The sequence below is a fragment of the Acartia tonsa genome, chromosome 9 (genome assembly GCF_053477335.1).
Source record: "Acartia tonsa isolate MP-2025a chromosome 9, ASM5347733v1, whole genome shotgun sequence".
Lineage (NCBI taxonomy): Eukaryota > Metazoa > Arthropoda > Copepoda > Calanoida > Acartiidae > Acartia > Acartia tonsa.
The window spans coordinates 19,177,217-19,191,791 of record NC_137268.1 but is presented as its reverse complement, the minus strand read 5'-3'; the positions used below and the strand labels follow the sequence as shown (position 1 = coordinate 19,191,791).

General features: G+C 32.5%; 2 protein-coding genes across 2 annotated transcripts in view; one reads left to right on the top strand and one right to left on the bottom strand.

The window, feature by feature from the left end:
* The window catches only part of Not1 (CCR4-NOT transcription complex subunit 1), a 92,517-nt gene that overhangs the window by 19,549 nt on the left and 58,393 nt on the right, over nucleotides 1–14,575 (top strand). Inside the window, exons 20-31 of the mRNA XM_080172057.1 lie at nucleotides 3,841–3,900; nucleotides 4,225–4,301; nucleotides 4,635–4,764; nucleotides 5,772–5,837; nucleotides 6,241–6,508; nucleotides 6,790–6,840; nucleotides 6,935–7,245; nucleotides 7,552–7,686; nucleotides 11,638–11,912; nucleotides 13,100–13,166; nucleotides 13,596–13,733; nucleotides 14,407–14,571. Of these exons, the coding sequence (XP_080028183.1) occupies nucleotides 3,841–3,900; nucleotides 4,225–4,301; nucleotides 4,635–4,764; nucleotides 5,772–5,837; nucleotides 6,241–6,508; nucleotides 6,790–6,840; nucleotides 6,935–7,245; nucleotides 7,552–7,686; nucleotides 11,638–11,912; nucleotides 13,100–13,166; nucleotides 13,596–13,733; nucleotides 14,407–14,571 (1,743 nt within the window). The remainder of the gene's footprint in view (nucleotides 1–3,840; nucleotides 3,901–4,224; nucleotides 4,302–4,634; nucleotides 4,765–5,771; nucleotides 5,838–6,240; nucleotides 6,509–6,789; nucleotides 6,841–6,934; nucleotides 7,246–7,551; nucleotides 7,687–11,637; nucleotides 11,913–13,099; nucleotides 13,167–13,595; nucleotides 13,734–14,406; nucleotides 14,572–14,575) is intronic.
* LOC145328420 (uncharacterized) overlaps nucleotides 1–14,575 on the bottom strand; it is a 383,707-nt gene that overhangs the window by 341,523 nt on the left and 27,609 nt on the right. The window lies entirely within an intron of this gene.

Genomic DNA, 14,575 nt, shown 5'->3' with positions numbered 1-14,575 from the left:
TAAGAAGCTACCATGTAATGGAGAACCATATCGGTTCAGTGGTTAGTGAGATCCCTTAGTACACACAGACACATATATATAGAATGTATATCCTGTTACTTTATTATAAGAATGTACATAACACAGATACTCTACAATCAGTGTCTGTCTGTACGTCCATTCGTCTGTATAAAACAATTCAGAATATAATTATTTGCTACTAATGGCTACGCCCCTAGAGGCCTTTAGGGGCATTTGAAATGGGGAGAGGTCATTGAATTCAACAACAATATTTTTATTTTAGATTTAAAGAGAATTAATTTAATTAAGTTAATTCTATTTTTTCTTGTGTTGGCGATTTCTCTTTGGGGGGTCTTTTTTATGGGGCGATTTCTCTTTGGAGGGTGGTGTTACTTTCCCCCAAAATAATTATAAACCTTACCAGGTTTATGAGAAGCTACCATGTAAAGGAGAGCCATATCGGTTCAGTGGTTAGTGAGATCCCTTAGTACACACAGACACATGTAGAATCTATATCCTGTTACTTTTTTATAAGGATACATCACACAGATACTCTACAATCAGTGTCTGTCTGTACGTCCATTCGTCTGTATAAAACAATTCAGAATATAATTATTTGATACCAGTGGCTACGCCCCTAGAGGCCTTTAGGGGCACTTGAGATGGGGAGAGGTCATTGAATTCAACAACAATGTTTTTTATTTTAGATTTAAAAAGAATTAATTTCATTTAGTTTATTCTATTTATTATTTTTCTTGTGTTGGGGGGTCTTTTTTAAGGGGCTATTTCTCTTTGGAGGGTGGAGGTAACCTCCCCAAAAATAGTTATAAACCTTCCCAGGACCTATGAGAAGCTACAAAATAAAAAAAGAAGCATATCAGTTAAGCAGATACACAGAGAGATATCCTTTCACTCTATTACAATGCTTTAGCTAAGAAATATGATTTTGTCGACAATTATATTGAACAACCCAATACATGACAAACCCTCGCCCCCCCCCCCCCCCCCCCAGCCCCTGTTAGTCCCCAAAGTTTTATAATTACTTTTTCTTATTTGTTGTCTTGCCAACTTTGGGGAATTGTTTTGTATTTTGATTGGTTGGTTTATTAAGTTAAGTGTCCAAATGTTTCAACCACTTAATGTAATCTACAGAAAGATTTTATGGTATAATAGCCCTGCGTAAGTACATCATTTTATCGGTCATTGACTTATTACTTTAGATCCCTAACAAATACATTTCTTAGAGTAGTTGTTAATTATTTGGATGCAATTGTATATATACAGACAGACGTATATACAGACAGACCATAATTGTAGAGTATATGCGCTATTTTTATGAATCCCTTAACAGCTAGGCTGCAATAAAAATTACAGAAGTATAAACATATTTACAGTCTTTAATTGGCTGTAATTTTGATATATAGACAGACATACATACATTCCCTAGTTGTAAGGTAGCTATTATTTATTTGGATGCAATTATGGAAATACAGACAGGTGGACGTACAGACAGACCCTAGTTGTAGATTATCTGCGCTACTATTTTTATATCCTTAAGATAAAGTAACAGGTTATTGTATGTCTTTGTGTGTGTACCAAAGGACCTTGCTAACCACTGAACCTATATGGTGCTCCGTTACATGGTAGCTTCTACTAGGTCCTGGTAAGGTTTATAACTATTTTGAAGGAGGGTACCACCACTATCCCAAGAGAAATCACCCCTAGAAAATAAATTAAAAATAATTTTTTTTTTTTAATTTTCTTTAAAAAATTGTAATTGAAAGAGGGGAATTGACTAAGGTCCCCTAGATGCCTCTAGGGGCGTAGCCGCTGCTTGTATTGTATTCCATACTATAAAGTAGTAAGGTTTTTTGTCTCAAGCCAAAGAGTATAGAAATTGAAAGGTCTGAATTGGTTTTACTTATCAGGGAAGCTTTGTAAATATCTTGGGATGATTTTATGCTATTTTCCTGACATCCCCTATCCGCCCTAGAGGTTAGGGGCGAAGCAACTAGCAGATTTAAGGAGATTATACAGTAAAATCTAAACGTGATTAGTCCTATAAGGTCAAAAAGGACGCAATGGCTAAAATGATTAGTCCGAATGCGTCGAATACGACGCACAACAAATTATCAAAAAAAAGTATGTAAACTAACTAAAATTAAAGAAAACTTAGCAGAAACTAAAAATATATAATAAATGCTATAATCAATTATGAATAAGTATGTTTTAATTCTTTAATAGCAAAAAATTAGACCTGGTGTGGAAATATTTTCCTATTTTTTCCACCTCTGCTATGAAAATATGATTTCATCTGGTCATCGAATTAAGTGAGAGCCCAAGCAATGTAGAGGCCAAAACTTGAAGCTCTATTCAGTTATTTACAAACATTTAAAAAGGACAGCATAAAAAAATAGAGTGATAGTATAGGTTTGAATTTGTGCGTCGTTTAAGACCCTATTGTCATTAATGGGTTAATAAGGAGCACAATCAACTATGAAACATCAATGGCGGTCGGACCGCTTTTTAGCAGGTTTTAGGCTACTTTTGTATTTTTCACATTTTTCTCCATATCTTTGGTGTTTATGATCCGATTTCCAAAATTTTTTCAGTTTAAGTTATAGAAATCAAAATTAAATTTCCTGTCTTTTAAAGAAAACAACTATGACGGTCAGATTACCTTTAAACAGGTTTTAGGCTATTTTTGTATTTTTCACATTTTTCTCCACATCTTTGGTGTTAATGGTCCGATTATCAAATAAATTTCCGTTATAGATATCAAAATTAAATTTCCTGTCGTTTAAAGAAAACAACCATGACAGTCAGACTGCCTTTTTGCAGGTTTTTGGCTATTTTTAATTTTTTCCTTATTTTTTAATTTCTCTTATGTATATGTCCGATTTTCCAAATTTTTTAAGTTAAGGATATAAAAATTAAATTTCCTGTTGTTTTAAGAAAACAACCGTATTCCCATCCATGAATTTTTGGGCTCCGCTACTTATGGATGTTGTCATCCTTGTATGTATATTTTAAGTTGAAGAAAAAACGTTGTTTCATTTGCTTCATATTTTGATTGTACTTAACTCTTATTGGTAACTATTTAATAGAATTTTTAAATTTCTTAACAAGAATAGTTCATAAAAAATAAGAAGAAATTTTAAGTTTCAAATTAAATTCTTTGGAATGTAAGTTAACTCTATAGACAAAGTTTAGGCTGAATTTTGTTTAAAGATATTAGATGTTATGGTTCTATTATTTATATATTGAAGGGTACTATTCACGAACAAGAGCAGGTGATTCTAAGCACCTTCCAGCGGTGATTCTAAATGTTTTTTTTGTGAATATACTAGGGTTATGTTTAATAACATTATATCAATTTTAAAAAAACAAGTTTCACCATTGTTTAATAGGGAAATTTTTTTTGAAATGGTGGGCATTGTTTGGCTATATTATTTTATCAAATGTTTTGTTGAGTTCAAACTGCTATGGCACAAAAGTAAACTTTTCGAATGAAAAATGTTCATTTAGAGAAAGGGATGGTAACTTGTAATATTGTAAACAGTTTTATTATTGTACTTTCGTAATTTACAGCATTTGATTGTGTTTTGGTGTGTTATATTATTTGAACCTTTAAACTCAATCGATGATATTTTATCAAAAATGCTTTATATTTCAAAGTTTTATTCATAGAAAACCATGGTAAAACTTAATTTTTTTTAGTTGGTATAACTTTATAAAACATAAGCCTGGTGTATTCACAAAAAAAAATATTTAGAATCACCGCTGGAATGTGCTTAGTCCCCGTTTTAAAAAATTATTATGAATGTTTTTATTTTTTAGGCGAGCCAGGAAGGAGACAGTGAGCAGTCTAGACTCGGCAGGATCCTAGATATCGCACAGGTTAACACATACACTATTTTTTTTTGTTTTAAATAAATAAATATGCTTACCATTAAGTATATTTTGAACGTAAAAAGTAATATGGCCTTTAGAATGTACTATCATCTAGGGTATCTGTGTTCAAGGGGTAAGAAGGAGAGCCAAAAATTTCCTATTTGAAACTTCCCTAAAATAGAAAATTCAATCATTTCAGTAGTTATTTCTAACATAAACCTTATTACTTCATATAAAAGGATTGTTTTCGTTTTATTTATTAACCTTATAACATTTTAAAGATATTGAATATCTTTTTATTACTAACGATTAAATAATGTTAATTTTCAGGATTTGAAAGCCCTGAATTTGATGCTTAACGCCCAGTACTTTGAGTTTGTCATTGATTTGGCGATTCTTTCTTCCAGGTCAGTGTATTTTTATTACGCAACACGTCTTCTACAAAGTTCTACTTTGTGTTTTGATTGTGTAATTTAAAGTTTTACATTCTAATTATCTATGTTTTATATCCGCGGAAAGCTGTTTATTTATAATACGATGTGAGAAATAACTATGCTATTTTTTTGGGGAAAAGTAGGGGGGGGGGGGGGAATTGGAAATGAAATATTTTGCAGTAGGTGACAAAAAAGTAAAATAAAGTAATAATCTTGTGCAGAATATACACCCCTGTATTTATGCAAATATTTTGCTTAATAACAATTTTCTGGATTATTGAAAAATACTGTTTAATACTTGTTTAGACGAGAATATTTAAATCTTGAGAAATGGATCCAAGACAAAATTCTGGAGCACAGAGAAATATTTGTGAATGCCTGTGTCAAGTTTCTACAGAGAAGTATCCCTGGAATTGTCGGACCCAATCCTTTAAAGGTAGGGGCCGGGGGAAGCTTCTTTGAAAGGCATTATTGCATAGACAGAGGGGACAATAGGTTTATAAGTTATAACACTAGTCACCTAAGTGTTATATTAAAGTTTTCTTATTCGTTGGCTTACCAACTTTCGGGAATTTAGTGAATCTTGATTCGTTGATTTATTAAGTTAAATGTTCAAACATTTAAACCAATAAGTTAAATGTTCAAACATTTAAACCAATAATTTTAATCTACAGAAGGGATAATTTTGTGCATCATCATTGGGTATGTACAAAATTTTATCGGCTATTGTCTTATTTCTTTAGATCACTGAGTATTGCATTTGAATTTACAGCTTGTTTAATGGAGGTGACATATTGCAGCTTATACCAATAACGAAATTAATTTTTTAAATCACGAAACCTATAGGTACGTGGTTTTCAGCTGTCGTTGGGGGGCAACACAATCTAAAATTGACGACCTCTCCATATGTTTTTTAGATTTATTTCACTTGTTGGTTATACCTTATACCTGCATTAAGAGATATAAGTTTTCCGGAATTGTAATGTAGGAAGTAGATTTGAAATCTGCATCAAATTTTAAGGATTTTTTATAAAATTCGTTTTTTGTATAATTCTTTATCTAAAAGCGGAAATACAAATTAAGTTAATTAATTTTGACATCTGTGATTGGTGGATTTAAAAAATCTGCGCTCTGATTGGATGTCGTACATCATTCAACCAATTAGAGCGCAGGTAGTTTAAAATCCACCTATCCTATTGGTCAAAATTAATTAACTTAAAATGGATTTCCGCTTTTAGATAAAGAATTTTACAAAAAACGAATTTTATAAAAAAAAATCCTTAAAATTTGATGCAGATTTCAAATCTACTCCCTAAATTAAAATTCCGGAAAACTTATATCTCTTAACCTGCATATATGGTAGTTTTGTGTTTGGTTATTGGAATTTAATTTTAGTAAAACGAGTATAATTTTTATTGGATAGATAATATTTTTCATTTATAGGAGGAGAACATTGCAAAGCTGAATATCCCATTGGATTGTCTAATCATTATTCTCAGTTCAATTGAGGTAATTTTGTTTTATGAATAACGAATAACGCATTCTTTACTTATTTGACTATTGATCATTTCAACTAAACATTTACTGCATTAATTAACTAACATTGGCATAACTCAATCACCTCGCACTATAAAAAGCTTGTTCTGAAAGCAGGAAGATGGAGAAGTTCGCCATGATTCATCCAGTCTATAACGTCACATAGACACAATCCAGTTTACTGACCTTGAACGTCGTGGCAGTTATATGATATGTTGGCAGCTCTTTATGTATTTACAATTTGGTGTTATTATGTAGTCTTGATGATAAGTCATTAATGTTAAGCGCTAAATATTTCATAGTATTTTGAATTTTCTGTAACTTGAATATGCGCATTTTTGGTACAAAAATATGTTGCTTGAAATTCTAATTCTAGGATGCTGGCAAAGTTATCAGGATGAACCAGGAACTGCACGAGACTATCCATGAGATGGTGAATACATGTGCTGGCATAATCGCAAGAAATCCACATCCACAGCCAACTGCTGGAGGTACTGGTGTCGCAGCTCCCCGTCCTGCGGTTAATCCCGGAGGGGCTCCTGGCCTTCCGCCTAATTTCGCGGGTGTTGCTAGCCTTGCCGCAACTGCAGGTTCTGCGGTCAACGCAGCCAGACAATTGCCACCTGGTAATTTGTTTCCACAAGGTATTAAATCTATTCACTATTTTTTTATTCATTAATAAAGAAGCTTCAGGGGTAGTTTTATTTGCATTTGACCTTAAAAATATTAATCTCAATGTTTTTTACCTTTAGATAGTATTAGATATTAATATGCATTTTAAAATGAGTCTAATATTCAGCTAATCAAAATAACAACAATCTTAGTGGTGTCTTATTGTTATTAGATAGTTGGTTTACAGGATTACCACCTTGGTAATCCTGTCTCCTTTTATATTAACTTAATATTTTAAACAATTTTTTTGTAGGTGATATCGGTAATCTGTCTAGAACACTTAATGATATTAATATATCTTCAGGTAAGGAACCATTTTTTTCTTTGGTCATTTAATTTATTAACTTACCGTTTTTATTTTAAAAAAAAACATAATTATTACATTTTTATCTTTATAGGCTCCGTGGCTGTTTCAAGTTCCGCCTTTTCTATCCCCGCCCTGGGACCAATGGTTGGATCAGGTCCTGGATCCCCTAGCCGCCTATTCGCAAACGCAGGCGCAGCCGCCTCTTCAGTTACACCAAGCTCAATTAGTGGCACACAGTCTCCGTTCACGGCAGGGTTGGTGCCTCCCATGGCAGCTGGACCTGCCGCTGGATTGCCATCGGCTGCAGCCGCTACAGTTGGTGGTGCGGCCGCGGCTGCTGGATTGACTACAGGTCCACCGCCTCCTAGGCCTACTTTGGCCCCCAACAATCCCATTGAACAGGTAAAAATTAAAAATTGTAAGTTGTCAATTTTAACTAGGAAGGAAGGGGACGCTGGTCTTAGTTCACTAGTACGGTAATTCCCAATGTTTTATAATACCGTTTTCAAATCGTTGGTTCAACAACTTTAGGGAATTTCATTGAAATTTGATAGGTTGGCTCATGAAGTTTTGTGTCCAAACGTTTCAACCACTAATTTTAATATACAGAAGGGATAATTTTTTGTATCATCATTGGGGATGTACCTCTAGATCCCTAAATTTGTACCCAAAATACAAAGTTACATCAACATAATGTTTTTTTTCCAGGTTCGACAAGGAAATATTGCGTCCTTGTTCCCCGAGGCAGACAAACATTTGTCCAAAGAGGTTGAGGACGAGGCTAATTCTTACTTCCAAAGGATCTACAACACACCACCCAACCCAACCTTGCCAATTGATGAGGTAAATATTGTTTGTAAGGACCTGCAGACAAAGGTTTTTTTTTATTTCCAAGCACAGTTATGGAATCTCAACGACAAAGATTTTTTTATCCAATCTTGACAAGTGAGGTATTTTTGGAAAGAGGAATATATATAGAAAACGCCTATGAAAATTAGAAAATCCGCAGAAATCATATTTGCAAGTTATTTGCAAAAATCTGCAATGCTAATTTGCAAAATTAATTTCATGCCTTAAATGACTTATTTAGAAAAAATCTTTTTATGAAATGTGTTTATTTATAAGTTTAGAACATACTTAGGGCAAAAATAATTTCTTTAGTGTTACTTTTTTCACCTCATATATGAAAAAAGCAGTTTCTCACATTTTATGATAAAAAAAGGTATAGGAACAAAAAATATGATTTTTCTTGATGTAAACACAATAATTGGCATAAAATCTATCATCCTAAATGTAAAAATCAGATATAGAATCCTTTTTTAGAGCTAATATAGTGCAAAAAGTAACCAAGACATTTTTGCAAAGTATGAAAATCTGAAGAAAATAGTTCTTTTTGCTTTTGATATACATATCAGATAAATGTATATAAAATTAGTGTTTAAAAACTATAAAACATGTTATAAGTTTTTTCAACACTGTCATTGATTAAATTGCACTTTTAGGTTTAAGAATTACCAAAGTAGTGCATAAAAACTCTTTTTATGATGTAATTAAACAAAAGAAATGCCAAAAAACCAACTACAAAATGGTCTACTGCATTATAAAAAACGCCTAATTGTTGATTTGAATTTATTTTGTTTAATAACTTAATAAAAAGAGTTTTTATGTGCTACTTTGGTAATAAGTAAACCTAAAAGTGCATTTTAATCAATAATAGGGTTGAAAAAGTTATAACTTGTTTTATAGTTTTTGATCACTAATTTTATATACATTTATCTGATATGTATATCAAAATCAAAAAGAACTATTTTCTTCAGATTTTCATGCTTTGCAAAAATGTCTTGGTTACTTTTTGCACTATTTTTGCTCTAAAGAGGATTCTATATCTGATTTTTACATTTAGGATGATAGATTTTATGCCAATTATTATGTTTACATCAAGAAAAATCATATTTTTTGTTCCTATACCTTTTTTTATCATAAAATGTGAGAAACTGCTTTTTTCATATATAAGGTGAAAAAAGTAACACTAAAGAAATTTTTTTTGCCTTAAGTATGTTCTAAACTTATAGATAAACACATTTCATAAAAAGATTTCTTTTTAAATAAGTCATTTAAGGCATGAAATTAATTTTGCAAATTAACATTGCAGATTTTTGCAAATAACTTGCAAATATGATTTCTGCGGATTTTCTAATTTTCATAGGCGTTTTCTATATATATTCCTCTTTCCAAAAATACCTCACTTGTCAAGATTGGATAAAAAAATCTTTGTCGTCAAGATTCCATAACTGTGCAAGGATAAAAAATTTGCCTAATAACCGAAGTTGAACTGTTTATTGTACGGTAAAAAAATATTGTTTTTTTCAATTTTAGACAAAGACTTATAAATTATTTTTGAGATTACTTAATTTAAAAATAAATAGCTAACCGAAGTTCCTGATTTTAAAAAGTATTAAGGGTTTGTTGCCTAAGGGAAGCTTCACTTAAACCCAAATAGTTTTAGAATATATTATTTTCTTGGGGTGGTTTAAGGCTATTTTTCTATCCATGATACCTTTTTTATATTGAGTCCAATAACATTTGTTTTATAAAAGCCACAAAAAAAATATTATATAAATATTTGATAGGTAGTTCTTTTGGAAAGTCTACCTACTTTTATTTAATTTCAATATTTTAACTCGAACCAAGTTTATACCTAATTTGAATTGATATCATTCATTTGTAGTTCTAGATAATTCATACAATTATATCTTCAAAAAAAAAATGTTTTTAAATTTTTGTGACTTTGTACTTTTGTCTCTTCAATCAAAATTTGATTATTTGAATTAAAAATTAATTCTAATTATTTGCTTTTTTGAATTAATTTAAAGTTTTCTTGAGTATTTTTTTGCTAAACTAATTTTAAAAAGTTGAAGTTAAATTAGATTTTGATATGCGGAACCATGTTCAAGTCACATTTCTTTACCAATGGTCAATTTAAGTTATAAAGTTCATTTACTTTTAAACTTATTTAAAAGTGTGTTTCAAAATATTTTATAAAAAAACTAATTTAAAACAACAAAGACCTATTTTTAAAAAGTTTTTGATTTTAATAAGAAATGTTTTTAGTTAATCTAGGATTTAAAAACTAATTTTAAACTTTATCTTCATAAAAGATTAGGAACAAATAAAAATAAAATATATCTACATCATTTTTTTTTCATAAAAAAGGTACATCGCAATTTTAATTATTTTAAGAATGAAAATTAAGTATGCTAGGAATAATTGAAGTTAGTAGGTTTTATAAGAAAGAAAGTAAAGGGATAGTTTCATGAAGTGCATTTAAAAGGCTTGATTGCAAGCATAAGAATACCATCTAACACTATCAATTAGGCATCACTAAAATAGTAAGCTGTTATTGTGAAAACAGGGCAGCCATATAAGTTGCACATATTACAAAAAGGGAGGGGGCGAAACTGACACTTTTTGAAACCAAAATTAAAAGTCAAAGGAACTCAACTAAATAAAGATTTACAGCTCTTAGATTTTGCATGGCAGTTGTATGAAAGAGGTACAATATGGAACTGTGAAGAAACGGCGGTGGAACCGCCGCTTCCGCCGAAAACCGCCGTTTCTCGGCAAATTTGACCTTTTTCAATCATCTGAGAAAAACTTTTTCCTATAAAAACTTCCCTTATATTTATACTTGACACTTGTAATATTTCAAATATGTGTCAATATTAAAAAAAACAAGTGTCAAGAGCAAATAAATTCAACGGCATTATACTTCTAGTAAAACCACACTTCTCTTCTCCTGTATTAGCAGCCTTCCATTTTCCTGTCGTTTGAATTTGAATTTGGCAAGAAAAGGTTAAAAATTCGGTGGGAAACGGCGGTTTTCGACGGGAGCGGCGGTCCCGACGCCGTTACTTCACAGTTTCATATTGTATCTCTTTAAAGCAATTGCCATATTGTCAAATCTCAAAGCTGCAACTCTTTTTTTAGTTGAGTTCCTTTGACACTTAGTTTTGGTTTTAAAAAGTGTCAATTTCGCCTCCCCCCTTTGATTTTCAAGCCTTGATATTTTAAAACTACCTGGTAGTTTAAACTATTGAACAGAAAAAAATATGCAGTTCACTAAATTCAAGTTCAAAGTTTGTGCAACTACCTCTGAAACCTATTTCTTTTTACCCCCCCCCCCCCCCCCCATTTAAAATTTACCCCTACCCTGGGGGTGACGTAGGCATCCCCAACCATTTAGGAGGGGGTATTTACCCCCCCAAACAATTTTGGGGGGTTAATTCCCCCCCCCCCCCCAAAAAAAAAAAAAAAAAAAAATTCTCTAACAAAAAAAAATTATGCGTGCTTCGCGCGCATTTTTAATACTAAATATTTAATAAAATTTAAATTACCCCCCAAAAAAATGTTACCCTGGGGAAAATTTTTTTTGGGGGGGGGTAATTACTTCCCCAAGCAAATTTTACCCCCGGGGTAAAAATTTTGGGGGGGGGGTAACAAAATTTGCGGCACGCTTCGCCCGCCATTTTACCCCCCCCCCCCCCCCCCCCCAAAAAAAAAAGGCTTTGACGCCCCTGGTCTGTACAGGTTAGCTAAATAAAGATTACTTGGTCCAGTTCTTGATTAAGTTCTCAACCACTGCTTTGACACAATCAACATACATTGTTGCATTAATTCAAGCATTACACGTTTACTGAATGTATCATAATAGTTCTTTGACTGATTGCTGCTAATGCACTACTTGTGTTATCTCACACTTTAAGCATTTTTAAAAATTATAATTATTTTCTTTAGGTACTGGAGCTATTGAAAAAATACAAAAACTCAACAGTCCAACGAGAAACGGACGTATTTTTTTGCATGATCAAAAATCTGTTCGAAGAATACAAGTTTTTTCCACAGTACCCAGACAATGCTTTGTTCATAACAGCGGAGCTTTTTGGTGGGATTATTGAACATGGTTTGGTGACTATGATTCATCTGGGAGTGGCGCTTAGATTTGTTCTGGATGCCCTGAGAAAACCTATTGATAGCAAGATGAGCTGGTTTGGCCTTATTGCGCTGGACAGGTAAATTATATTCCAGTATGGCTTCGATACCGATTAATATCCGATGGATTATAACCGGTTCTTGTTAGCCAAACTGAAAAATCACGTATAACTTCGTATTACAGACAATAAAAGTTACACCAGTTTTGTTTGCCAGTGCCCTCGTCTACAGGTCTTAAACCAAGAGTCATTTTAGCACATGGGTAATTTGAATAAAGATGATCACATGATGAGAATGCAGATAGCCCCCTTTTTAGTACCTACTATATAATTCACTTTGTCTGTTAGTCATTCCGTAACGCTTTGAGAAAAATGTGATTTTCTCGGCTGCTACTGAAGGTGGAAATTTAGTGAAAATTCCTATGGCATATGCGCTTCTAATATATACATTGTTATGTCTATTTGTCTTTCAGTCATGCATCAAAAGACAAAATTTTTCAAAGGTTTTGTAATTTTGTTTGAGTTTTTGCATAATAATTTCCATCTTTTTTTCTTTGTCCATTCCATGATTTTTGTTTTGCTTTGATACTTTTGGATTTTGTCATCCTTTTATCTGTTTTCGGCTAAGTATAGAATCGATTATTTTTTTTTATCTCAAATAAAAAGCATTGAAGAAAAAGATTATTTAAATAAGAATATTTTAAATATATGAATATAATACTACTTAATCCTCCTTGATTGTTGTAATTATGTTGTACACTTTGTTTTTATTTATTAATACGGATTTTATTAGGTACTGTGTTTTATTCATAACAAATATTAATTTAAATATTATATTGTTTTTATTTATTTTTAATGTCAGAAAATACGAAGATCTTTAAAAACCTTTAAAATATACTATAGAAATCAATATAAGAAAATAAGAGGATGTGTAGTCTTATCTATTTTGTCTGTTTGTTTGTACCGAATGATCTCGCTAACCGCTGAACTGATATGATCCTTCTTTACAGTAGCTTATCATAGGTACTACTAACCTCCAAAGAGAAATTACCAAAAATAAAATTAAAAACGCCGCCTTGCGTATATTTTTGGTAAACAGCTTAAACAAGTAAACATAACTAACCCCATCTGGCGGCGAAAAACAGCTAATTTTAACATAGATTGAAAAGAAAACATTTAGAGGCCCATTTAGGGCGTTTACGCTAGTATGTTATTGTATAATGTATGAGACATTATGATCAAAATAAAATGTATAACTTCTCATTTAGGTTTAAAGAGAGACTGAAGGAATATTCTCAGTATTGCCAACACGTTGCCAGCATTGCTCATTTTAAGGTAGAATTTTTTCGATAATTTAGAAGAAAAAAATGAAAATAGACAAAATACGATACAGGTGTAAGTAAAATCCTGCACAAGATTTTTTTCCGTTGCTGCAAAATATTTCATCAAGGAGGGGGAAAATGTTTTCAGGACTGTTTATTTCTTCATTTTTCCTTCCCATATATTTTTTTAACCCCCCCCCCCCTTTTATAAGGGGATCTCGTGCTGAATACAAAAAGTAAAAAAATATTTGCATTTCTACTTAGTGCTATTTGACAGCTTTTACTAAACCTATTTATAGATATTTATTGACAATTTTCCCATTAACTACCCTAAACATACATAAAGCTTTTCTGGAAACTTCATTCAAATCAGACCAGTCGTTTTAATCAGACTAAAAACTTGCTGCTAAATATAATAGGATATGTACAAATACACTTATAGGAATTTCCCGCCCATCTGGTGAAATGGGTGGAGTATGGAGCTCAGGCCCAGGAGCCTCCAGGCAAACCTACGGCTCCAGTGATTCCTCCAGCAAGACAGAATACAGTGTCCAGTGTTCCTCTGGCGCAACCATCACAGGTAGAGTTGGGGGGACTTGGAGAGGGGGAGGAGTTTACGCATCTAGTGGCCCTTGGGGGTACGGAGGGGCGGGGTAGAGTGGAAGCTATTTCTCCAATGATTTTTTAAAACCTTTTCTCGTATTTATTCGAATCCGGTGGATAGGAACCGGTTCTCATCCATTAAAACCAGTTTTTTAACCGGTGCCTTCGGCACCTCGGGACTAAAAAAACTAGTTTTAATCTTATGATTGTACATTCTATATCCGCGGAAAGCCGTTTTTAATACGATGCGAGAAATAACTATTCTCGTATTCATTCGAATCCGGTGGATAGGAACCGGTTCTCATCAATACGAAAAAACTGTCTAGCATCGTATTATATCCAGCTTTCTACAAATATAAAAAATAATCATAAGATTAAAACCAGTGTTTTTAGCCAGTGCCTTCGGCATCTCGGGGCTAAAAAAACTGGTTTTAATCTTATAATTGTACATTCTATATCCGCGGAAAGCTGTTAATAATACGATGCGAGAAGTAACTATTCTAGACCTAATGGAAAAATCACTGTAAAGGAGAACCATATCGATCTAGTTGTTATCGAAATCTTAAACTACAAACAAGATAGGTATTTAAAGGAAAATAAAGTTAGATTGAAGTTAAATTATGGAAAAATGAACCAAGTAATAATTTTAGGCCCTGGCTAGCCGTACAACTGTAACCACAACCACAGCAATTACATCAACAATTGTGAAGCCAACAACATCATCTGTTGGCAACAGACCCTCCATTGCCAACACCAGTATTGATACTCTGTTGGCAGCTAGAAGGCAAGAGGATGACACAATTGTACCACCAAAGGTAA